This window comes from Stenella coeruleoalba (assembly GCF_951394435.1).
Source record: "Stenella coeruleoalba genome assembly, chromosome: 11".
Lineage (NCBI taxonomy): Eukaryota > Metazoa > Chordata > Mammalia > Artiodactyla > Delphinidae > Stenella > Stenella coeruleoalba.
Window position 1 is genome coordinate 38,326,582 of NC_137157.1, and position 25,789 is coordinate 38,352,370.

At 36.2% G+C, this 25,789-nt stretch overlaps 1 protein-coding gene across 3 annotated transcripts in view; it reads right to left on the reverse strand.

The window, feature by feature from the left end:
* OTOGL (otogelin like) overlaps window positions 1–25,789 on the reverse strand; it is a 355,766-nt gene that overhangs the window by 18,996 nt on the left and 310,981 nt on the right. For 2 of the 3 annotated variants that reach the window (XM_079936917.1, XM_079936916.1), the window contains exons 38-47: window positions 21,181–21,248; window positions 17,869–18,046; window positions 17,467–17,609; window positions 17,210–17,233; window positions 17,025–17,117; window positions 14,839–15,028; window positions 11,886–12,100; window positions 8,420–8,561; window positions 2,889–3,074; window positions 845–1,476 (exon numbers count right to left, since the gene is read on the reverse strand). In XM_079936917.1, coding sequence (XP_079793043.1) covers window positions 1,247–1,476; window positions 2,889–3,074; window positions 8,420–8,561; window positions 11,886–12,100; window positions 14,839–15,028; window positions 17,025–17,117; window positions 17,210–17,233; window positions 17,467–17,609; window positions 17,869–18,046; window positions 21,181–21,248 — 1,469 coding nt within the window. In that variant the 3' untranslated portion in view covers window positions 845–1,246. Of the gene's footprint in view, window positions 1–451; window positions 557–844; window positions 1,477–2,888; window positions 3,075–8,419; window positions 8,562–11,885; window positions 12,101–14,838; window positions 15,029–17,024; window positions 17,118–17,209; window positions 17,234–17,466; window positions 17,610–17,868; window positions 18,047–21,180; window positions 21,249–25,789 lie in introns of those variants that run through there. The other variant, XM_079936918.1, reaches the window with a different exon arrangement.

Below are 25,789 nucleotides of genomic sequence, written 5' to 3' on the forward strand. Positions count from 1 at the left end.
ATATATAACATTCTATTAATCATATATATGATTAATCATCTGTATATATGTATGTATATGTGTGTGTGTATATATATATATATATATATATATATATATATATATATATATATATATATATATCTCCTGCCATAAAATCTTAGCAGAAATATATAGGAAATGGCAAATTATTTACAGTTAAAATATACAAATATATACATTCAAAATACATATTTCCACTGAAATTAAGGTTTTTAAAATGAGTTAATTATATATATATAATAAATAGATTTAAAGTTCATATATATACATATTTATAAAGAAATTGCAGGTTTTTAAAAAGCTACCTTTAGCAAGACAGCTCTGCAAACAATCTTTTATAATAAATTTCCTTGTAGACACAAAAATGAGAATTTAATCCACTACTCCGAACAGTGAACCTCATTCTTACTTTTCCTAATTAATTACTCACCACATTGGTACTGTGGACAGCAAGAAAGAGGGCTATAGCCAACGATCAATTTTTGACTATCTGTACATGTTGGAATGGCAGTTTCACACAAAGTCATGTCACAGCCTGGAAATAAACAGAAGTATTAAATAATCTGTGAACACAACTAAAATCCTGTGTTTCTAACTCAAAGCAGGGAAATGATTCTCACTATGCATGTTTTTACACTACAATTAAACCATTCAGCTCATAGAATGGTCATATGTGAAAAGGCAGCAGAGTTAAGGTCACCTATTGTTGTCTTTGACCCCTGATTGTCATAAGTCAAAGATTCCCAGATCTTTTATCTTCACGTATTTCTGAATATTATTATTTGATAATAGCCAGAGTTTTGCATGTCTATTTGCAAAATCAACAAAACTATAATGAAGTAAAACTTGCTTTGAGAAAGTGTAGGTGACATTTATAGCAATACTTTCATTGCTACTTTAACCCCATACATTTTTTTTTGCGGTATGCGGGCCTCTCACTGTTGTGGCCTCTCCCGTTGCGGAGCACAGGCTCCGGACGCGCAGGCTCCGGACGCGCAGGCTCAGCGGCCATGGCTCACGGACCCAGCTGCTCCGCGGCATGTGGGATCTTCCCGGACCGGGGCACGAACCCGTGTGCCCTTCATTGGCAGGCAGACTCTCAACCACTGCGCCACCAGGGAAGCCCCAAACCCCATACATTTTTTTTAACACCAAGCGTCATGCCTGCCCTGCTTTTTCACAAAGAATATCAACATATTTTGTGGCATTAACAGACTGTAAGGCTTCAGCCTGCATACATACCGCAAACTTCCTTTGAACAGCAGGTCCACTTATCAATGAAGCCCAGGACGACTTCAGCTTCTCGTTCACAAATTGGCGAGGGCTCTTCATCACAATCAGGTTCTATGGGAATAATGCTTCCATTCTCCAAACATTTGTACAGGGCACATTCGTCAATGCCCCCATTCCAAACTTCCCCAGCAGTTCGAGGCTGGTCTTCACTATCAGTGCACGCTTAAAAAGATGGTCAATGTTATATCACTTAGAACCTGGGCACGAAAATAAACCAAGCTGTGATGTTTTGATTTCAGACTGTGACTTGGCCCAGTGACACAGGTAACATGTCACATTATCTACCCTTTCTCAGCTTCTTCTTTTTGTTCACCAGCTACTAGCTTTCATTTTTCTTTAATGAAATTTTTATATTCCACAGAAAATATTTTTCCCTTCTACAACTATCTGTAAATTTGCATGTCCTCTTCTATAAATAAGATGATTTGTTAATTTTTTTAATTCATTTTAAGTCTTGTTAATACAATTTATTTCGCTTGAACAAACTTGGTAACATAAATTTTAATTGGTTTTAAAATATCAACTATTAAAACTGGTATTAGAAAACAAGGTAGTCTCTACCTCACATTAACATGTTTGTCATATCAAAATTCGAAACATTTCAGCTTTAAAATCTAAATGTAGAAAGTAGGTAGTCAAGCAAAATATTATTTAGTGACTCTATTACTTTTATTATGAATGTTTTACATAATGATAAATATGGCCCTCTAGTAGTTCTTTTAAGGAATAATAAAGATAAATGAAGTGACCACCATATTCCCAGCCTCCAGTGAATTTCTCTTACTTTATTTACTACCAAACCAATCTCACAGGTCCTTAAAAACAAATATAACCATGTATATTCTCAAATTCTTCCACAAATACCTTCTTCAGTGGCAAACACAAACTTTTTTCTGAAACAATATATGCATTTCACTTCTACTTGCCTTTCCCTTGGATTAGTAGCGTTACTTCTGACCATAACAATGAGCCCTATGATAGATAAAGTACTGCACTGCAGTTTTCTCAGTTGGGCCTTTTTTTATCCACAACCACCACGGAGACAATGTGTCAGGATAAAATGGTTTGAAAATGAAAGTAGAAATACTCAATGTTTTCTCCCAGATAACAACACTTTCTGAAATTTCTTGAGTGTTTATTTTTCTCTAGGCATTGTTACAAAACTCTTTCTATTATTTTATGTATCCCCACACTAACCTTGTGGGATAAGTCCTATTATTTTCCCCATTTTGCAGATGCATAACCTCAGGCTCATAGAGGTAAAGCTGAATCATTAATACGTGAAATAATTGAACTTTCAATTCAGTCCACACACTATTCTCTTCATTCTTAATTTGCCATATTCTTTTCCAGTTATTATAAGCATAAGTAGAGATTAAAACATACCACCACCAAAGTCCCTAATTCTGGTAACTTCAACTGAAATCATATTAAAATCAAATTACATACTCTCTTCCTTTCCAACACTTAAGGTGACCTTTAATCAGTCTTTCTCAGCACATCTCTCCAAGTTCTAAAAAAGTATTATTTATTTGCTGGGTCCCTAAGATGTCATTTTGTACTTCTCTGCTCACCACATTCTTCCTCTGGAATGCACTGAGTTGACTCTGGCCTGTGAAGAATGGTTCCATTTTTGCACACACAGTCTTCTCTTAAATCCAGACATGAAGAGTGTCCATAGAACCATCTGTTCAGACATGTTCTTGCTTCACAAGGTCGCACGCAGGGTTGATATTCCTTCCCCTCTGGGCAACTCAAAGCTATAAATAATAGAGGATTTGTGGAATTTGCTAATGATAAAAGTGACCTACTTGAATTCTAGTAAAAGGAAGAAATGTTAGTTTTCTTTCTGAAAATAAATTTTGCACATTTTCAGTCTCCTCAAAGTCCACTTTTCATGTATTACTTAACTATAAATTAGAAACAAAACAATCAATGAGTATTTTTGGCCATCTTCCAGGTGTCCAGCTAGTATTATGTTATAGCAGGAAAAATTCATCTGATTTATATCAAATAAATACGACCAAAACGCAGCCCAAATTTGGCTGGCATAAATATAGAGTCAACTATTATGAAGTTACTGCTCTGTGCAGTAGGAGGAGATACAACAGTCCACACAGAATAAGCACAGAAACATGTTTTAAATATGCAACTCAACCAAGTCATAGAAAAGGAAAATCCCGCGTATTTAGGCTTAATCCTTCACTGTCAAAAGAAACTACCATTGCTGAGCAGTTTCTAAATTATGTTTCAGAAAATTCTTGTTGATTTTCAGTGATCTTAAAAAGTCATACTGTTAAAAAATGAACATGCAGCTGGTGGAGGTGTAAATTGGTAACATCTTAGTAGAGAACGATTGTAATAATAAAACTGAAGATGTCGTATGTTCCCAGTGAATCAAGTAACCCCACTCTTGAATAGTGAGTACCTCTGGGAGAGTAGGGAGAGGAAAGGGACAAGAGAGGGTACACCATGAGCTGCTTTATTTCTGAAGTGGAGTCATGTAACTGGTGTCTGTGATATATTATTCTTTATCTGTGCATTTTATTCTTTTGGGGGGGATGAAAACCTTTTATTTTGAGCATTTTAGTAACATTCATTTTGAAAACCTTTTACCATTGAATGGCTATAATTAAATTAACAATATTTTCTGTAAAATGTGCCCAAGATTGTTGAAAAGTTTAATAAAAAATTTGTATGAAGTTATAACTTGATGAGAAAGCTTGAGCCCTATGTATAAAAATGGGCAAAGGATAAATATAAAAGAAAAAGGAAATACAAACATGTATCTGGAAAAATATTGAACCTAGATATTAATCAAAGAAAGCCAGAAAGACTGGTTTCTAGGAAGTAGATATTATGTTAGGAAGAAGGAAAAGGGGGAAGAAAAATCTCCAACCTCTCCACATACAACATGTAAGGACAAGCATGGGAAAGAGAGGCAGGTTGAATGAGGACCAGCAAAGTGTGCTGTAGGACATAAGATTAAAATCCCCTTCAAACCTCTGTGATTTCTTCAATATTTCAATCTATTTTGCTAACTAACATTTGTGGACTAGGTTTCCTTTTGGGAGAATTGAGGCCTACTTTAAATCCATTCATTCATTTATTCGAATTGAAATATGGTTGACGTACAATATTACGTTAGTTTCAGGTATACTGCATAGTGATGTGACACTTGCATACATTATGAAATAATCACCACAATAAGTCTAGCAACCATCTGTCCACATACAAAGTTATTACAATGTCATTGACCATATTCCTTATGCTGTATATTAAATCGCCTAGGCTTATTCACTTTATAACTGGAGGTTTGTATCTCTTAATCCCTATCACCTATTTCACCCCTCCCCACTGGCAACCACCCATTTGTTCTCTATTATCTAAGAATCTATTTTTGTTTTGTTTGTTTTGTTTTTTTAGATTCCATATTGAGATCATACAGTATTTGTCTTTCTTTGTCTGACATATTTCACTTAGCGTAATTCCTTCTAGAGCCACCCATGTTGTCGCAAATGGCCATATTTCATTTTTTATGGCTGTGTAGTATTTCATTGTGCATATACCACATCTTCTTTATCCATTCATCTATAGATGGGCACTTAGGTTGTTTCCATTTCATGGCTATTGTAAATAATGCTGCAATGAACATAGGGGTGCATATTTCTTTTTGAGTTAGTATTTCTGTTTTCTTCAGGTAAATACTCAAAACTGAAATTTCTGGACCATATGCTATTTCTAGTTTTTTGAGGAGACTCCATACTATTTTCAATAGTGGCTGTACCAGTTTACAAACCCACAAACAGTGCAGGAGGGTTGCCTTTTCTCCACACCCTCACCAACACTTGTTATTTTTGTCTTTTTGATGACAGCCTTTCTGACAGGTGTGAGGTGGTATGTCATTGTGGTTTTGATTTATATTCCTCTGATGGTTAGTGATATTGAGCACCTTTTCATGTGTCTGTTGGTCACCTGTATGCCTTCTTTGGAAAAAATGTCTATTTAGATATGCTACACGTTTTTTAATTGGGTTGTTTGTTTTCTGATGTTGAACTATATGAGTATTTTGGATATTTTGGTTATTAACCCCTTAGCAGATATGTATTTTGCAAACATCTTCTCCCATTCACTAAGATGCTTTTCCATTTTGTTGATAGTTCCCTTTGCTGTGCAAAAGCTTTTTAGTTTCATTTAGTCCCATTTGTTTATTTTTGCTTTTATTTCCCTTGCCTGAGGAGACATATTCAAAAAAATATTGCTAAGACTGATGATGTCAAAAAAGCATACTGCCTATATCTTTGTCTAATTTTATGGTTTCACAGCTTACATTTAAGTCTTTAGTTGTTTTGAGTTTATTTTTGTATATGGTTTGAGAAAGTAGTCCAGTTTGATTCTTTTGCATGCCACTGTCCAGTTTTACCAACACCATTTAGTGAAGAGGCTTTCTTTCCCCAAATACATCTTGCTTCCTGTCATAGGTTAATTGACCACATAAGTGTGGTTTTATTTCTGGGCTCTTTATTCTGTTCTGTTGATCTATGTGTCTGTTTTTGTGCCAGTAGCATACTATTCTGATTACTACAGCTTGTAGTATAGTTTGAAATCAGGGAAGGTGATATGTTCAGCTTTTTCTTTCTCAAGATTACTTTGGCTATTTGAGGTCTTTTGTGTTTCCATACAATTTTAGAATTATTTGTTCTAGGTCCTGTAAAAAATTTCTTTGGTACTTTGATAGGGTTAGCATTGAATCTCTAGATTATTTTGGGTAAATGATAATTTTAACAATATTAATTCTTCCAATCCATGAGCATGGCATGTTTCCATTTGTTTTTGTCATCTTCAATTTCTCTTATCAATGTCTTATAGTTTTCCAAGTACAAGTCTTTTACTTCTTTGGTTAGATTTATTCCTAGGTATTTTGTTATTTTTGATACAGTTGTAAATGGGATTGTTAATTTCTCTTTCTAGTAGTTTGTTATTAGTGTACAGAAACACAACAGATTGATGTATATTAATTTTGTACCCTGAAACTTTACTGAATTCATTTATTAGTTCTAATAGATTTTGGTGGTGTCTTTAGGATTTCTATGTATAGTATTATGTCATCTGCAAACAGTGACAGTTTTACTTGTTCCTTTCCAATTTGGACACCTTTATCTCTTTTTCTTGTCTGACTGCTGTGCCTAGGACTTCTGATACTATGCTGAATAAAAGTGGTGACTTGTTTTTTTCCTGATCTTAGAGGAAATCCTTTAGCTTTTCACTATTGAGTATGATGTTGGCTGTAGTTTTCTCATATGTGGTCTTTATTATATTGAGGTATGCTCCCTCTGTATGCACTTTATTGAGAGATTTTTATCATAAGTGGATGCTGAATTTTGTCAGAAACTGTTTTTGCACCTATTGAGATGACTTCTATTCTTCAATTGGTAATGTGGTTTATCACACTGACCGACTGGCAGATACTGAACCATCATTGGCATCCTGGGATAAATCGCACTTCATCATGACATATGATCCTTTTAATGTGTTGCTGAATTCAGTTTACTAATGTTTTGTTGAGGCCTTTTGTTATCTATGTTCCTCAGTGGTACTGGCCTGTAATTTTCTTTTCTTTGGTGTCTTGCTCTGGTTTTTGTTATGAGGGCACACTCCTCTCTAGCCACCAGAGCTGCATGCTCTAGGAGTGCCCCCTATGTAGGCTGTGTGCACGCTTCTGTTGTGGCAGTGCCAACTAGTGTGGGTGCGCTGGTAGGCAGGGCTGGCCCCTGGCCTGGTTGGCTGCAATGCCGCAGTGACTAGGGGCCCCTGGAGGGTGGAGCAGGCTTTCTGCATGGCTGTCTGCACAGCCTGGAGGGCTTGCAGCTGGTGCTGACCCACTGGAGGGCAGAGAATCCCCTGGAACTAATAGGCTAGTGGGAGGATCCCAAAACAGTCTTTTGCCAGCGCCAGTGTTATTGCAGTAGAATAAGCTCCCAAAAATGGATGCTTCCAGCATCTCCATCCCCAGGGCGAGTCTCAGTTGCCTCCTGCCTCTCCAGTGTGCTCTCCAAGATCAGTAAGTGGTTCTGACACAGTGACCTTTCAAACTACTTCCTCTGCCCTGGGACTTGAAGCATGGGAGAATTTGTGCACGCCCTTTAAGAGCAGAGTCTGTTTCCTATAGCCCTCCAGTTCTCCCAAACATAAGCCCTACTGGTTTTCAAAGCCAGAAGTTCTGAGGACTCATCTTCCTGGTGCAGGACTTTTAGGCTGGGGAGGACAATGTGGGGCTTGGACCCCTCACTTCTTAGGAAGGACTTCTACAATTGTGATATACCTCCTGTTTATAGGTCACTGACCAAAGGGTGTGGGTCCTGACTATACCACATCTGCCCTTCCTACCCATCTTGGTGTTGTTCCTTCTTTATGACTTTTGCTGTGGAATATCTTTTCTGCTAGTGTTCAGGTCATTCTCATAGATGGTTTCCCTGTAAGTAACTGTAATTTTGGTACGTCTGTTGGAGGAGGTGAGTTCAAGGTCTTCCTACTCCACCTTCTTGACCCCCACCCTTGCTTTAAATTTAGACCAGGATAAAAACAGAAGCTGCTTAAGTGGGAGACCTAACTATAGGTTACACTTACATTCGTTTTATTCTCACAAAATTATTTTGTGGACTTCCCTGGTGGTGCAGTGGTTAAGAATCTGCCTGCCAATGCAGGGGACACAGGTTCGATCCCTGGTCCGGGAAGATCCCACATGCCGTGGAGCAACTAAGCCCATGTGCCACAACTACTGAGCCTGCGCTCTAGAGCCCATGAGCCACAACTACTGAGCCCACGTGCCACAACTACTGAAGCCCACATGCCTAGAGCCCATGCTCCGCAACAAGAGAAGCCACTGCAATGAGAAGCCCACGCACCGCCACGAAGAGTAGCCCCCGCTCGCCGCAACTAGAGAAAAGCACGTGCGCAGCAATGAAGTCCCAACACAGCCAAAAATAAATAAATAAATGAATTTTAAAAAATTATTTTGTGCTGAAAAGGAAAACAAAGAAGTGAATACAAAAAACTGGACTGTTATTTGAGTGTTGGAAAATATTGTTTGAAGTGTACTACTTACAGCAGTAATCAGGTGTTCTCCATGGAATGCAAATGTCAAACTTGTTACATAGAGCCACATATGCAGAAAGAGCATCACATTCATAGTTCCAAAAATAGGTATAATTGATCCACATCTTTTCACAAAAGTCTTGTGGTGAAACCTAGAGATACATTGTGCCTTGGGATAAGTTATGTTGTTTTATTTCTCTGAAGGCCCTAAGCTAGACTAAACTATTTGAAGAATCAAAAGGTAGCAAGTTATTATTCATTATAGTTCCTCTTTGACCTTAGATTTTCAAAGCTTCGTAATATTAGATGTCACTTCTGAATTTATAATTTTTTAAACACACAGTTTTAGATAAGATAAATATTGTCTGTACTAATGTACATAAATCTACCTTATAAAGATGGAAAAGAAACAGAGTATGTGGATCTAGCAAAAACCTATTTCTGATATTACATTTTGGGTTACAATCATGTTTTCTATATACTGAATAAGACTTTGATCTATTACAGATAAAACTGGAAACTCCTAAAGCTTTCTGTAATGATACATGGCACTGCCCATTAAATGAGGTTATAAATGCTTCTCAAAAAATCGTGTACTAATATTGAACGTTAGTCAAATAATTTATATAATTTGTCATGCCTCAACTTATTAGAAACTCATTTTTTCTACAGAGTATGTTTCATTTTGATCTAGAGATACCTGAAATCTAAATAATTTAACTTGTAACAACATTCACTCCAATTTTTCTCTGCTTATTTATTCAGCAAACATACTAAGCAACTACATTCAGATGTTAAATTTGGACACAGGTCAAAGTGTCAGATAAAAATACTTAATATTTTTCATATCCTATCATTTTTTCTTCAAGGTCCATATCTATAAAAACTAAGATATTACTTCCTTTTTAGTCTCCTCTGTTGAATCTCCTCAGTTTCCAACCATTTCACTTTTCATGGAATACCTGCTATGATCATCAAGAGCCGCCTACTTGTCAAATCCAGGGAACACCCTGATATTCTAAACCCTCGCCAACCCCTCAGAGGCGTATAATGCCATGCACAGCCCCTGTGTCTTAAAAGCCTCTCCCTTGACTTTGAGAGCACCACACTCTGGTGCCTTTCCATCTGTTCATTGCTGTCTCCTCTTCCTGATTCATTCTGAGTATTTGTCTAGACCCCTTCCTTGATCGCCCTGTCTACTCACTACAAACGCTCTTCCTGGGCTCACCCATTCCCACAGTTTCTACCGCCATCTTGGGCATTTACATCTTCACCTTGGTTTCTTCATAAGTTAAATAGAGTTAATAATAAACCTACTACTACTTAAGATTGCTGTGAGCTAATATATGGAAAGTATAGAGAGCAGACTCTGGCACATCATACATGAGTTACTGTTATTTTTAAAAACTCCATATACTAATAACTCCCCAAACTTGACCTCTGGCTTCAAATGGTCTCCTCTGAGATCTAGAATAGCTTCAAATTTTTTCTGGGTATTTTTGCCTTGAAGTCCCACATGACTTAATTTTTCCAATATAAAAAAAATTGTAACCCTTCTCTACTGAACCCACAAAAGCTGATTCTCCTGTATGCTCCATTCACTTATGCATCCTTTCACAGTTTATTGAGCACCTAACTACTTATCAGGCACCGTACTATTCATGAGGAATATAAAGGTGACTAACACAGACCTGTTCTCTGCCTTGTGGATCTCATAGTTAAAGCCTATGTGTTGAATCAAGAGGAGTCACCATGCTAAAATAGATCAGAGGAGGGAAGTATTCTAGCTTAGGACACTCCAAGCATAAAAGCCCATTTGCAATAGTGCAACAGTTGAAAGGAGACTGGAATGCCTGGAGCTTAGCCAGTAAGAAAAGTGTAGCACAAGAGGAAGCTGGAAAAGTAGGCAGGCCAAAGCATAGAGGAAATTATAAGCCCTGATAAATTTAGAGCGTATTCTAAGGGTAAGTGAAAGACACTGAAGGATTTTAGGTAGAGAAATAATCCAACTGTGTTTCCATTTTCAAAAGATCATCTGCCTGCTATGTGGAGATTTGCAAATGAGGATGAAGATTAGAAGCGGAAAAACGAAATGTCAAGCATTCCTTTCTTTTGCCATCAAATTCACTGGGAGGAACCTAAGGGAAAGCTGGAGCTATCATAGACTAAATGGTACCCTATGTTGCCTCACTATGCCTTGAATAGTCAAGTTGAAAAGTTTCCTGATGTAATCAACCTTCTAAGTTCCCAGTTAAAAATGCAATTTTTGAAAGTCCTTATGCTTTAAAAAGACAGATTACAATGACACTGAAATGAGTTAAAAAGTATTTGCTATTTTTTTCATTTTTATATGCATGCATTTTAAAATGTAAACATTTAAAACTTACTTTGTTGCAAATCTCTGAGCAAAACTGAAGCTCCAGAAAGATACACCATTTTTATCCCATGACTTCATATCCTTTGTCTTTTCCCTCAGAGAACTCATAGAGGGCAGGCTGAGAACTATGGTGTCTACGCTTGATGGTCGAACACAGAAAGTCCTAGAGTGAACTCCTTCTGCTTTGACAATTCACTCACTCTCCTTCCCAGACTTCGCCCCTCCGTAAGTCTTGCACTAAGCTATTTCAGTGTTTTCCTAACATGGCCTTTTCCAGCAACCTTGCTCTTGTCATACTGTTTTCTTGGCCTAGGTCTCCCTTCCTCCCTCTTCTCTCCTGGCAAACTCATCCTTCTAAATAATTAAGATGTCTGAAACCCTGGGAAGTCTTCTCCTGACTTGGGTGCCTATGCATCTCCATACTGTATATGTTGATTAATCTGTTCACAGACTTGCCTTCCTTCTAGACTCTTCGAGAGCAAGGAGAGGGTCTTACTCATCTTTGTATCATAGGAGTTTAACACAGTGCCTAGTAGGTACTTGATCTCACTAACTTTTCATTTAACGATACACGAAATGCTGTATTTGTCTGTCTTTTGTCTCTAACAACAGATCTTTTTTTAACGATGCAGATTATTTAAAATATCTACTAGCCACCTAAAGTCAGAAAGTTAGAGACTAATAAAGAACAATTAAATTGTTCTCCTAAGTTAGAGACTAATAAAGAACAATTAAATTGTTCTCCTAAGAGGCCAGGAATTGATTAAAGCCTCACTGTCTTGGTTTCTATACTGGGTTATCAAATGGCATTCATCTCTTTCTCCTAGAGGCATTTATTCATAGGACAAAATTTCACTTTTCTTGAAAGCTGTAGATATAGTTCAGAAAAAAAAAACATGGGGGGAAAAAGATAATTATCCTTCCTGTTCTATAAGTCAATAAACAGTAAATGATTTTGAATTCCAAAGTGTACTGAGAGGAGGTTTGGGGATAAACTATTCTCAGTAGAAGAACATCATGGCAAGAACAAGAATTTATTGGCTTTTCCTCTCAACATGTCTAACATGACAGTTCTGATTTATGGTTGCTTTCAACTTACTTCATTATGGCATGGGATGAAAACTCTTCTATTTAATAACTCGATGCAGTGACTGCAGTCATGCTCAGTACAATTTCTAAAAGGTCTCCTCGTTGTTACTTCAAATGATTTCTCAATTTCCCAGCTCTCAATAAATAATTCTATGTCTTCTATATTCGTAATGATTGTGCCATTTTGCATCCTTAGATCATCATCTGGATCTTCATTGCAAGTTCCTAAAAAGATGTGTGACATTTAGAAGGAAAATTTTTTTCCCTTAAACCAAATATAGGCAGCAGAAGTAAATCATCTCAATAACTGATTTAAAATGAATAAATTATTTACTGAATCAGGCACCAAATTTATGTCCTTTGACTTTAACGTTGATTGATTTTTTTAAATTATGTGTCTGATTCTTTGATAAAATAGTGTAGAACTGTCTTAACCAGATAAGAAAGAAATTATAATCCTAGAAGTCAAGATATGTTGAAAGATCATAGAAGAAGAAAGAGGAGATTGATTCTGTCCCTACACTCTTCCACTATTACCACTATCTCATAATTTAAGAACTAGTTCTTAAATCTGACAGGGTATTCCCCAGAATAGTAGACATTTTGTGATTGCCTCCTAAGCATCTATTCCCCCAGGAAAACCCTGCCTGAAAACATTAAATTTTTCTCTTCAGGAACTATCTCTGCCCCATTACCTAGCACATGACGCCACTCCAGCAGAGGGCCCTGGTAAGCATAAAGGTAAGTCTTACTCCCTTTCATTAACAACTGTTACAGGTAATCCAGGCATAAACCAGTCAGCTTGTGGCAGTCACTTAGACACACAGATTTGTTCAACATTAGAACAACCATTGTTAAGCTCAGGATTTGACCTGGGGAATTCTAGGACATAGACAATCTCTCTTCCTTGCAATGACATGGCCGATTGATGGCTGTGATGCTGTGACCTGCTATAGCCTGTAGCTTCCTTCAGGGAAGCCAAACTGAGGACAGAGCTTACTTTTTATCTAGTGAAGTGAAAAGCCAAGGGAAGTACAGAGAAATGGGCCTAGGACCCTGATCATACCTTACCTGAATTCCACCCTACTTTAAGACATAATTTTTTCTTAATTCCCAAGGCTCCTAGCTATAAAAGATACGAGTTAAACATTTTTTTCAAGTATCAAATCTTAATCCTCAAGCAGTTATAACAAGATCAATAAAGGTTTCTGCTGCCATAGTTGCCCCACACTTGTAAATATACAGGAGACTGAGTACAGTGCAAATAAATAAATAAAACTCAAGCTAAGTGAACTGTACTGTAAAGCAGCTATGTTTAAAGTCTAAACTCTTCTGGGAAGAGGTATTGGTAGTAAAAATATGTTTTCATTGCAACTCTAGCCACCACTCCTGCAGACTTCACAGTGCTATGTAGAACAAGTTGTCAATATAGACCTCCCATTCTGGTGTCCATACTCAGTTTGGGTCACACTCTTGTCCACTACAACTCAATCAGCCAGCACCCTGATTTCCTTTTAACAAACCATCGCTCTCCCATTGTGGAGGTCAGGAAGTTTAGGGGGTGACCCTTGTTAGCAAAAAGGTGACCCTAGCCCCTTCTCTATAGTGACTAGTTAAGAATCCAGTTAGCAGACTGTCTCCATAAAAGCATGAGCTGACAGTAGAGGAAAAGAACCAAACAAACATGAAAATCAAGCAGAAGTGATGGCACACAGAAGTGATAAATCAGAAGAGAAAATATGCATTCCCCAAATCCCTGAGTTATTACTCAATAATATCTATTGGGTTATTATGTATACCCAATACCATGTATATACAATAACTATTTCCACAATGATAACCTAAGTCACCACAGAAGTCTGTGCTGTGTTTAGCATGCTCTAAACAGGCAAGGAAATTGTAAACCATTTTAGCCAAATTTTCCACTAAATGCTTTACATTTTTGAAGAAGAAATTTGCGTATCTCATATAATTTGTTGAGAGCAAGGACTTGGTCTATTTGTATTGAGTTGTCAGCACCAAGCACAATGCCAGACACTCAGAAGCTGATCCATTAACTTTTACTCAATTAATATTTAGTGAGTTTAAAATTGATGTATTTGTACTAAGCTAATATTTATTGACTGTATTAAGCAATGTGTTAAGTGTTTTACGTTAACTTTCACATTCAATTCTAACAACAATTTTGAAGGTAGATTTTACTATTCCCATTTTAAAGATAAGGAAACTGATGTTCACTTAAACATCTGTAAACGGGATAGCTCTGGCAGACACCAGAGCCAGAATTGTTCTTTTTATTTTGTTATGTACCTAGAGATATTTCTAATTTGTTTCCTTTGGCTTATCACTATGTATCTATGTAACATATTGTGATAAGGAAGTGTAAGATGTACCTTTACACTTAGGTTACACTTATGGAACCTAAGTGTAAAGGTACGTCTAGGCTTTACACTTCATAAGAAAACTGGGACTAATATTCAGAACACTGTGTTCCCTGTATATAACTTTCAAGATGACTTAACTAAATTTTCTTTGATTTCAAACTTAAAAAAATAAGAAACAAAGTTATTTAAGTCTTTAATCATTCTATGCCTCATTTTTATCACTTATAAATTAACACTAGTGCCTACTTATTGAGGCTACTGTTAGAATTAAATGAGTTAAAGTATGTAAAATAATGCCTGACACTTCATTAATGCGTAATAAAGATGAGCTAGTAGGAATACAAACAGTATTGTAGAAACAGTGGTAAGCATATATTTCCATAAAATACCCAAGTTGAACAGTTATTTCTTGCTTCTAAGTCCATTTATGGAAAGACATTGCTTCCTTCACTATTCACATGGGGAACTGACAGTTAACATCACTTCTCCAACCCAAAAAATGGGGCAAGAGGGGTCAAGACGGTGTAATGTGAACAGAAAAAAAAAAGAAGAAATAGAGATTTGAAAAGCAGTGCTCACCACAAAGTCCTTCTGTGTAGGATGATAAGTTAAATTGAGAGCCAAAATGAATGTCTATGATCCCTGTAAGATGAGCCCACTTTATGATTAGTCCAGCTGGAGTAGTAATCACATACACTGAACCAGAATCCTCTATGGACAGATCTTCATTTGAAAAAGGCAAAGGTACAGCAATAGAATCCACTTCTACCTAAAATTACAAAATGCATTTACACCTATTAGAACAATGTTTATGTTTTAATATACACTCATAAAAATTAGGAAAATTCACATTATTCCATTTCTTCTGATTTAACGTAAACTATTTTTAAATGCTTAAAAATCTATTTCTCTGCGGCTGCCACAGTTTCTCACAACTCCTAAGTTCTTTTATTGTTCTTTTGCTGTCTTGCTATAGTCAATATTTGTTCTAACCTCATTGCCCTTTATTTTCTTCAAAACCTAACTTTCTTCTAAGTTATATATGCTTTTTTATGTTTCCCCCAATATATGTTGATTATACCATTACCTCCTAATATAAATTAAAGATAATAAAGTTTTTTTCAGGATGTTTTCTTTAATCTGGGTCCTCTATTTGATCTTCTAAATCAGTGTTTGTTTAATTATAATGTTCATAATAACCATCTGTGAAGCTTGGTAAAGATTAAGATTACCAGAAATTCTACTTCCAAGGTTTGGATTGGATCCTAGATCTTATATTTTTAACACGTTTTCTTGGTAATACTAATATAAGGAATCCAAGGATTTTTACTTTGAAAACAGTGCTTTAAATAACAATGATGACATGGAACCATGAGCTGTAACTAGCAGTAAATTTCTCAGAGTTCTATCTGACTAACCATCCAATTTCTCATCTTTATATCTTCCTCCTCTTGCCACCCTCAAGCTGAAACAGCCTTCTTTGCCTGGTTAATTTCTACTCATTCTTTAAGATTTATCTTAGGTGTCACCTCCTCCAAAAATATCCACTTGACCCTCCTATAAACTGCATTTTTCAATGACCTGTATCTCTGTTTCCATGACATCTTGGTCATCACTCTATCACTATAGCTCCTACTGCCTTTTAATTGGCAGATAATGACATTTATGCACCCCACACACAACTGCAAGTTACTTGAGATCAGGACCTGTGTCATTTTATCACATAAACTCACTAAATGATTTTTTAAGTTAACAAGTTTTCAACTGAATACATGACCAGCCATCAGTTCAGCTGAGGCCAAAAATAAGCCCTTCCAACCAAATGTTCACAACAACAGCACAGACCAGGTTTCAGTTTAATTTCCCACCCACTTCCTGTTAATATACCAACCTCATTAAAATCAAAGGTATATATAGAAATTCTCATGTCCAAAAAAGTAACACATTCATATATTTTAAGTTTGACTTAAAATTAAACTTTCTGATATCTTACCGCATTTTAGGCTTGCTTTAACACTGTTTCCAGTCTAGAATGTATGGCCTGTGCTAACAGAATTATTTCCAGAAAGCATATAACATCTCAGCCATTTTGAGCAAAATCTTTATAAATTATTTTTTTATGTTTTTGAGAGACCATGTAGACCTGAGTGAAGCATCCAGCTTATAACTCACTCCTATTTGGTAAATATAATTCCTTTGGATAAAGGTTTTTCCTGTAAAATCAAATGGCTCCTTTCCAACTTTTTAATGGTGCATTACTCTTCTTCAGTTCATTTCAACAAATTTAAATATTCCTTCATTTTTTTAAGCTATCAATTAATGGTGTCAACATTTCAAAACTACTCTTTCCCTCTGTTTTTCTCTCAGTAGTCTTCCTTCGGGTGTTCTTGGCTGCTACCCTTTGCAACCTTATGATCCTCTCTTTCACATCATTTCCACTTTGTCTAATCTGAAACACTAAACATTAACTCTGACACTAAGAAGCTTGGCCACTCATATGATCCAAGAGAGCTTTAGCATGTTTAACATGGCTGTTTCAGTTAACCTCAAAAGGGGAGAAACATTTGCAACAGTTGGCATGTTATGGTAGGAGACATATAATAGTATGAAACACATTTTCAACTGTCCATGAAAAGAATGATTAGACATCATAGCAATGAAATTCCACTGATGTGTTTAATTTCCCCTCTTTTTGGAAATAACTGTGCTTATGTAATTTCTCAATTTCATCCATTATGAGGATATGCTTTACTTTGTGTTCCTACCTTTCTTGCTGCCCGATTGACAAGTACTTTATGTACAGGTGTGGTCAAATTTAACTTCTTAAAACAAAGTGCAGAGATTCTTCCAGAGGAAGCCTTAATTTGAAAGAAAATTGAAACTTTATGTAGTTAAACATAATTTTAGCAATAAACATAAGTAATTCACTAGACATTTTGCAGATACTCACTAGCTTTTTAAATGAGTTTCCATTCTGAAAGAAAAAACATTTAAAAAAAATACATTACTTGATTTTTTAAAACCTTATTTGGATTAATACTATATGCCTCTAAATATATTCACATGAAACACATTTTGTTTTAAGTACCAGAAGATAAATCTCAGTGAGTTGTTGAGTCCTTTCTTACTCTGGGAATACCCAATGTTGCAACATACTTCTGCTACTAGATTTATGAAGAAATGACAAAAGAATAGATTATGACTTACCTGATTCATGGAACATTTTTCAATATGAGCAACTATAACTTCTCCAGGAATTCTTACTAAGATATAAGAAGCCATACTATACAATGCTGCATTATTTCCATCAAATGTAATAATGCTGAGTTCTGACAACATGGAACACCGACCTAAAAAGTGGTAGAGAGTAGATTTAGTCTATTAACTAATTATTTGTATTACAGTAATAACTGCTCCTTTTAAAACATCTTTTAAATTAGTCTCCTTATGTTTGACAAAAAGCAACTCTAAAAGTTACTGGGAATCAAAATCATAAATCAAATGAAGAAAGTTCAACAATAACTTTGTCTTGATGAGGTGATTGCTTCAAAAAAAATAATAATCTCCCCCGATTAAAAATTCATTGCCATGTAAGGAACGCAGACTTACACGGACATTCCCACTCAGGGCAGCAAATATCTCTGTTCACTTGAACAGCTCTTCCCCGGAAACCACAGTCAGGCATTTCTATGTCCTTTGGGCAACTAAGAGACCAGTTGTACAACTTCCATTCCTTATCAAGGCATATATATTGGGTACAATTATAAACAGGATCAAATTCTTGAGGCTGTTAATAAAAAAGAAAATTAATGCATATTTTTCCATTTTCAACTAATGTTTTAATTTTTAAATTTCCCATTCACATTGCTTATAGTGTACATTTCCTAAATACAAAAGCTTTTGAAAGATGAACAATTAAAATTTCACTACAGCTTTTTGTTGAAGTATCCTCTCTGAAATATTCAGTATGAACTTCATTTAAACTTTACCTTAATATTGATTTGACTATCAGAATTGCCCAGATACCCAACTTCTGAGCAAACTGAAGTCTTGTCCTAAATTGTCTAGATTAGTGCTTTGCAAGCAGACTTATACAGTGGCAGTCAACCTTTCATATTATGTTGTATAAAGCTAGTATATGATTAAGACTTCTGTTGAGGTCAGTTTAAAAAAAATTACAACTTAATATTATCCATATATTCCATTAAAACTCAAATGTGATATCAGTTTGACAGCACCTGGATAGAATCATAAATTACTTTTTATATATAGCTCACAGACTTCTAGATAAATAAATAAAAAAATAAATAAGTGGTAGATTTTTTTATAAATTACATTCTATATAAATTATAGTAATAACTATAGCAATGATAAATAATATAACACTTATTACACTCCAGACATTGTTCTAATTAGTCTATTTTATTCCCACAAAAACACCCTCTGAGGTAGGAGCTAATATTTTTCCCTATTTCTCAGATAGAAAATCAGGTTTAAGGTCAAATTAACTTGCCCTGAGTTTCATAGCTAGTAGAGTCAGAACTTAAATTCAGGCATTGTTGCTCTGAAGACCAGTGCTCTTAACCACTACTCTATACTGCATCTCAGGGGATGGAGGAAGAAAAATTAACATCTATTTAGCACCTATTATATATCATGCACTAATAAAGTAGCTTTTTTCATTTAATTCTCCCTAAATTTTGTGGGGCAGCTTCTATCATTCCAGTGTTATACATGATAAAAAATAAGAATAAGAGAGGGTAAATAGTTTTCTAAATAGTGAGACTATTAAGAGAGGACTTCTCAATTTAAAAGCCAAAAGTAGGCAAATAGTCAAGTTCAGTCTTGCAAAATTTTCTGTGTATAAGTTGTATCAATTCCCAGAAAATGAAACGAGATAGAAGAAAACTGAAACGCCTAAACAACACCTAAACCACCTAAAGAATCTATACCTTCCACTCTACTGAAAGAATCTTTAACAAGGTCACCAATGAACTCCACATTGCTAAATTCAATGATCAATTCTCAGACCCCATCTAGTTGACCTGTTAACATATTTAGTATAGCTTATTACTCCATCTTCCTTAATATTTTCTTTTCTTGGCTTCTAGATCACCTACAATCTCCTCCATTTTCTCCTAGTTCAGTGGTTAATATCCTTTGCATGTTTGTCATTGTTTCTCAATCTGTTGAAGTTGTAGTGGCCCTTCTCTCTTCCCTGTCTTCACTCAATCCCTTTGTGATCTCATCTAATCCCACAATTTTAAATACCCTTTATCCACTGAGAATTACAAAAATTTCATCTTAACTTGATCTCTACCCTAAACTCCACTTGTGTTCACCAGATCTGTGTACCCATAGCTTTTTGATGTCTAAGAGGAATCTTAATCTTTACGTGGCAAAACTGAACTCCTGACTCTACCCACCCCAGACCTTCACTTCCCACAATTTCCCCATCCTGATTAACGCCCACTTTATCCTTCAGTTGTTCAAGGCAAAACTCTTAGAATCCTTAATGCCTCTTTTTCATTCACACCTCACATCTAATTCTTCAGTAATTTCTGTAGCCTCTACCTTCAGAATAGATCCAGAACCCAGACATTTCTCACCATCTCCAATGCTATCACCTGGTCCAGATCACCATCAATCTCTTGCCTAAATTCCTGCAGTAGCCTCCTAACTGGTTCTATTGTCTCTTTACACCGTACTCTCAACACAGCAGCTAAAATGATCCTGAAACAGATCAGATGATATAATTCCTCTGCTCAGAAATCTCCCTTTTCTCTTCCTGTGTCATTTAGAATGAAAGCCACAGTCTTCACAATCATCCACAAGGCCTTACATAATCTAGTTTATTTCCTACTATTATTACATAATCTAATTTACTTCCTACTATTTTACTCCATACTATTTTACTCCTTGCTATTCTTTTATTGTTTTAAGATGTTAGGGACATTCTCAGCTCAGGGCCTTGCACTTGGCTGGCCCCTCTGCCTGGAATGCTGTTGCCCTGGTTCTTTGCGTGATTCACTCTTTCACTTCTTCAGATTTTCTGCTCTAAAGTAACAGTCACTTTCTCAGTGAGGTTCAGTGAGGATCATTTCATTGAAAATAGTTTTATTTTTCTCCTGAGCAGCAATCTCTAGCGTTTTACATAACTTGGTAATTTATTTTGCTTATTGGCTGTTTCAGAATCCAATAAAATGTAAACTCCATAAAAGCAGGAATTTTTGCCTGCTTTTATATTGCTTTACTTATGGTACCTGAATAGTTCCTAGCCAGAAATAGTGCTAAATAAAAATTGGTTGAATAAATCATTGGTTTATCAGAACAAGTAGCATATTTGGAGTAAGGAGATAATTTCTCAAGTTTCAGCCAAGACAATTACTAGCTCTGGGATTCAATGACCTTATCTTTTTTTGCTTACTGGTATATATTTGTCATCTTGCACAGTGCCCGGCATATAGCAGCTGCTTAATAAATATTTTTGAATGCCCGAAGAGAAGCCCACAATATGCTCTTTATTATTATAAAGAATTATTATCATTAAAGAATTATTAAAGAAACATAATTATTATTAAGTTAATAAATTATCCAATTAATAAATCAATAAATAAAAGTATTAAGTTATCATACGTAATTATTATTACACCTATCACACAATTACTACTATTAAGGAATCATCCTTAAGACTTCATTTGCATTTTATTTGTTTTTCTTAGTGTGACCAGAGTCTAATTACTAAGAAATATCTGACAGTTAAGGAAAGAAAATTGTTAAAATGTAATGCTTATTTAATTTAGCAAAGAAAGACTAGAGAGCATACCAAAAGAAGTTTAATAGCATCTGGATAGTGATACAGAAACATGAATAGACACAATAAGGAAATGACAAATAGCTGAAGAGATTACTCAGTCATACCTCACATTCCAAACCTGGCGTAGGTGTTAGCTTGTCAATCGCAGTGAAGTCTGATGGAGTAATCATTTCTGAAGGAAATGAAGAGGTCCCCTGCATTAGTGGAGTGGTATTGATCATATATAAAATTCATTTGTGATAGAGACCATGCTAAGAAATTTTATATAGATTATTTCATTTAATTCTAACAAGAACCCTGTGAAGTAGATAATAATATTATTGTCATTTTACAGATAAGGAGACTAAGGTTGTAGAGAGGTAAGCTGGTAAGTGTCAGAGGCAGAATTCGAACTTGGCAATTTTGATTCCAGAGCACTGGCTTTTAAGCACCATCCTAGAAACATCTTCAGTGCCTTGTTGGTGTCAACACAATTGTTTGAACAGGTAGAAATATCAATAGTATCACTAAAGATTGCTCAGGAGTTACAAATTTTGTTGCATTTCTAACATGCGTAGTGAGGTTGATTCATTTCCCTGGTGAATCTCTAAAATGTTTCCCTTGCAAGCAGAAGAGTTGCTGCTGTGGATCGTTGGAGACCCCAGTTGGGTGTGGCGAAGGAGTTACCCATGGAAAGGGAAAACACAACTGGTAAACACATTTGTAAGAGTTCTTCCAAAGCTTTTTGTTAGTACTAAAGGTATCTCTATAATATTCAAAATCTGAAGGACTGTAGAAGAGTGAAAATGAATGGCTGAAATTTTGTCTAGCTGTAGCTGCAGTGTCCATTGTTGATACCATCTAAAAATGACTATATTAGTTTCCTATAACTGCTGTAAACAAATTATTACAAATTTAGTGTTTTGAAACATCACCAAATTATTATCTTGTGGTTCTGGAAGTCCGAAGTCCTAAAATCAAGATATCAGCAAGGGCTGTGCTCCTTCTGGAGCCCCTACGGAAGAATCTGTTTCCTTGCCTTTTCCAACTATGGATTGCCTGAATACTTTGACTCATGGTCCCTTCTTCCAACTTCAAAGCCACAGAATAATATCTTCAAATCTCAATTTCTCTCTCTCTCTCTTTCTCTCCCTCCCTCCCCTTCTCCTTCCCTGCTGATTCTGACATCTGACATGTGACACCTTCTCTGACTCTGACCCTCCTCCTTCTCTTTTATAAGGACACTTATGATTACATTGGGCTCACATGGATAATCCAGGATAACTTCCCCATCTCCAAATTGTTAACTTTATCGCATCTGCAAAGTCCCTTTAGCATGTAAGGTCCCATATTTATAAATTCTGGGCATTAAGACATGGACATCTTTGGAGGGCCATTATTCAGCCTACCACAATGACATTAGACAAAACTTTTATTTTTTTGTTAAATAAATTCCATAAATAACCTTAATTTTGTACTTATTTTATGGCTTCTAACTTACAAAATAAATGAAGTAGAATAAAAATTCCCATTGCTTGGTCCTATAAACAGTGTTCATGGTATATTAGATGTTGTATCTTCTAGAGAATATGAAATTTTTACAGACTTAAATATCTTCATTTCCATCATCATAAATGTTTGAGCAAAGTAATAGGAGACAAAGTTCCAGCCCAGAGCAAGCACAGAGTCATGAAAAATTCTGATAACTGGGGATCTGAATGGTCTCAGCAATAAAGTAGTCCATTGTTTTCTAAAATCATCAATGGGTTATAAGCACTGTCTTGGGGTAGAATTATAATAATCAAGCTTGTCGTAATAACTATAGCTTTGTAGTAAGTTTTAAATTGCAAAGTATGAGTCCTACAACTTTGTCCTTTTTCAAGATTATTTTGGCTATTCTAGGTTCCCTGCATTTCCATATGAATGTAGGGTCACTTTGTCAATTTCTGCAAAGAAGTAACTGGGATTTTGATAGGTATTGCATTAAATCTGTAAATAAAATTTGGGAGCATTGTCATTTTAGCAATATTAAGTCTCCCAGGAACATGAGATGGCTTTCCATTTATTTTGATCTTCCTAATTCCTTCAAAAACATTTTGTAGTTTTCATTGTACAAGTCATATACTTCTTTTGCCAAATGTATTCCTACATATTTTATGCTACTGTAAATAGAATTGCTTTCTTCATTTCATTTTTAGATTGTTCATTGCTAGTACATAGAAACACAATTGATTTTAGTCACTGGTCTTTTTTCTGTAAGCTTGTTGATGTATTACTATTTGCCCATTAATTAGTGCTAACAGGTTTTAGTGGATACTTTAGAATAATCTGTATACAGGATCATATCATCTACAAATAAAAATAATTTTACAGGGTAGTTTTCTTACTTCCGAGGGTCATGGAGTAAAATCTGTCTCCCCAATATGGTGACCACGGTACTTTAAATTGTTTTAGATGTTTAAAATATACAATGACTATTGATTTGGGGGGATATTACAGAATACAAAGTAGACAGCAGTACTTAGAGGAATTAACAGTGTATGTCCCAGGTTTAGTACATGCAGTGTTATTCTAAACTTATTCACTTCTTAGATTATACAACACAGGGAAAGTACTACCAGCCCCTCTCAAAATATGCTTTAAACTATACTAAATTCACTGATGTCTAAAATTTTACAGCAGTAGAGTAATTCCTCATCTCTACAGTGCTAATAATAAGATCTCTCTCTTAGCTTTCTCATAAAGATTAAATACATGCAAAGTCCGTACTCCAATGCCTGACACATAGTAAGTACTCAGTAAATGGTAGCTATTAAGAATAGGAGTAATGAGTTGGGGAGGAACCAAGACGGCAGAGTAGAAGGACGTGCTCTCACTCCCTCTTGCGAGAACACCAGAATCACAACTAGCTGCTGGACAATCATCGACAGGAAGACACTGGAACTCACCAAAAAAGATACCCCACATCCAAAGACAAAGGAGAAGCCACAATGAGACAGTAGGAGGGGCGCAATCACAGTAAAATCAAATCCCATAACAGCTTGGTGGGTGACTCACAGACTGGAGAACACTTATACCACAGAAGTCCACCCACTGGAGTGAAGATTCTGAGCCCCACGTCAGGCTTCCCAATCTGGGGGTCCGGCAACGGGAGGAGGAATTCCTAGAGAATCAGACTTTGAAGCCTAGTGGGAATTGATTGCAGGACTTCGACAGGACTGGGAGAAACAGAGACTCCACTCCTGGAGGGCACACACAGAGTAGTGTGCACATCGGGACCCAGGGGAAGGAGCTGTGACCCTGGGGTGACTGAACCACACCTACCTCCTAGTGTTGGAATGTCTCCTGCAGAGGCGGGGGGTGGCTCTGGTTCAATGTGGGGACAAGGACACTGGCAGCAGAAGTTCTGGGAAGTACTCCTTGGCATGAGCCCTCCCAGAGTCCCCCATTAGCCCCAACAAAGAGCCCAGGTAGGTTCCAGTGTTGGGTTGCTTCAGGCCAAACAACCAACAGGGAGGGAACCCAGCCCCACCCATCAGCAGACAAGCGGATTAAAGTTTTACTGAGCTCTGCCCACCACAGCAACAGTCAGCTCTACCCACCACCAGTCCCTCCCATCAAGCCTCTTAGATAGCCTCATCCACAAGAGGGCAGACAGCAGAAGCAAGAACTACAATCCTGCAGCCTGGCATGATAAACAGTGGCATGATATACTCTACCCGCAAGGATCTCATTCAGATTCGATGGAGAAATCAAAAGCTTTACAGACAAGCAAAAGCTAAGAGAATTCAGCACCACCAAACCAGCTCTACAACAAATGCTAAAGGAATTTCTCTAAGTGGGAAACACAACAGAAGAAAAGGACCTACAAAAACAAACCCAAAACATTTAAGAAAATGGCATTAGGAACATACATATTGATAATTACCTTAAATGTGAATGGATTAAATGCTCCAACTAAAAGACACAGTCTTGCTGAATGGATACAAAAACAAGACCCATATATATATGCTGTCTACAAGAGACCCACTTCAGACCTAGGGACACATACAGACTGAAAGTGAGGGGATGGAAAAAGATATGCCATGCAAATGGAAATCAAAAGAAAGCTGGAGTAGTTATACTCATATCAGGTAAAATAGACTTTAAAATAAAGAATGTTACAAGAGACAAGGAAGGACACTACAAAATGATCAAAGGATCAATCCAAGAAGAAGATATAACGATTATAAATATATATGCACCCAACATAGGAGCACCTCAATACATAAGGCAACTGCTAACAGCTATAAAAGAGGGAATCAACAGTAACACAATAATAGTGGGGGAATTTAACACCTCACTTACACCAATGGACAGATCATCCAGACAGAAAATTAACAAAGAAACACAAGTTTTAAATGACACAATAGGTCAGATAGATTTAATTCATATTTATAGGACATTCCATCCAAAAACAGCAGATTACACTTTCTTCTCAAGTGTGCATGGAACATCCTCCAGGATAGATCACATCTTGGGTCACAAATCAAGCCTCAGTAAATTTAAGAAAATTGAAATCATATCAAGCATCTTTTCTGACCACAACGCTATGAGATTAGAAATGAATTACAGGGAAAAAACCGTAAAAAACAAAAACACATGGAGGCTAAACAATACGTTACTAAATAACCAAGAGATCACTGAAGAAATCAAAGAGGAAATCAAAAAATACCTAGAGACAAATGACAATGA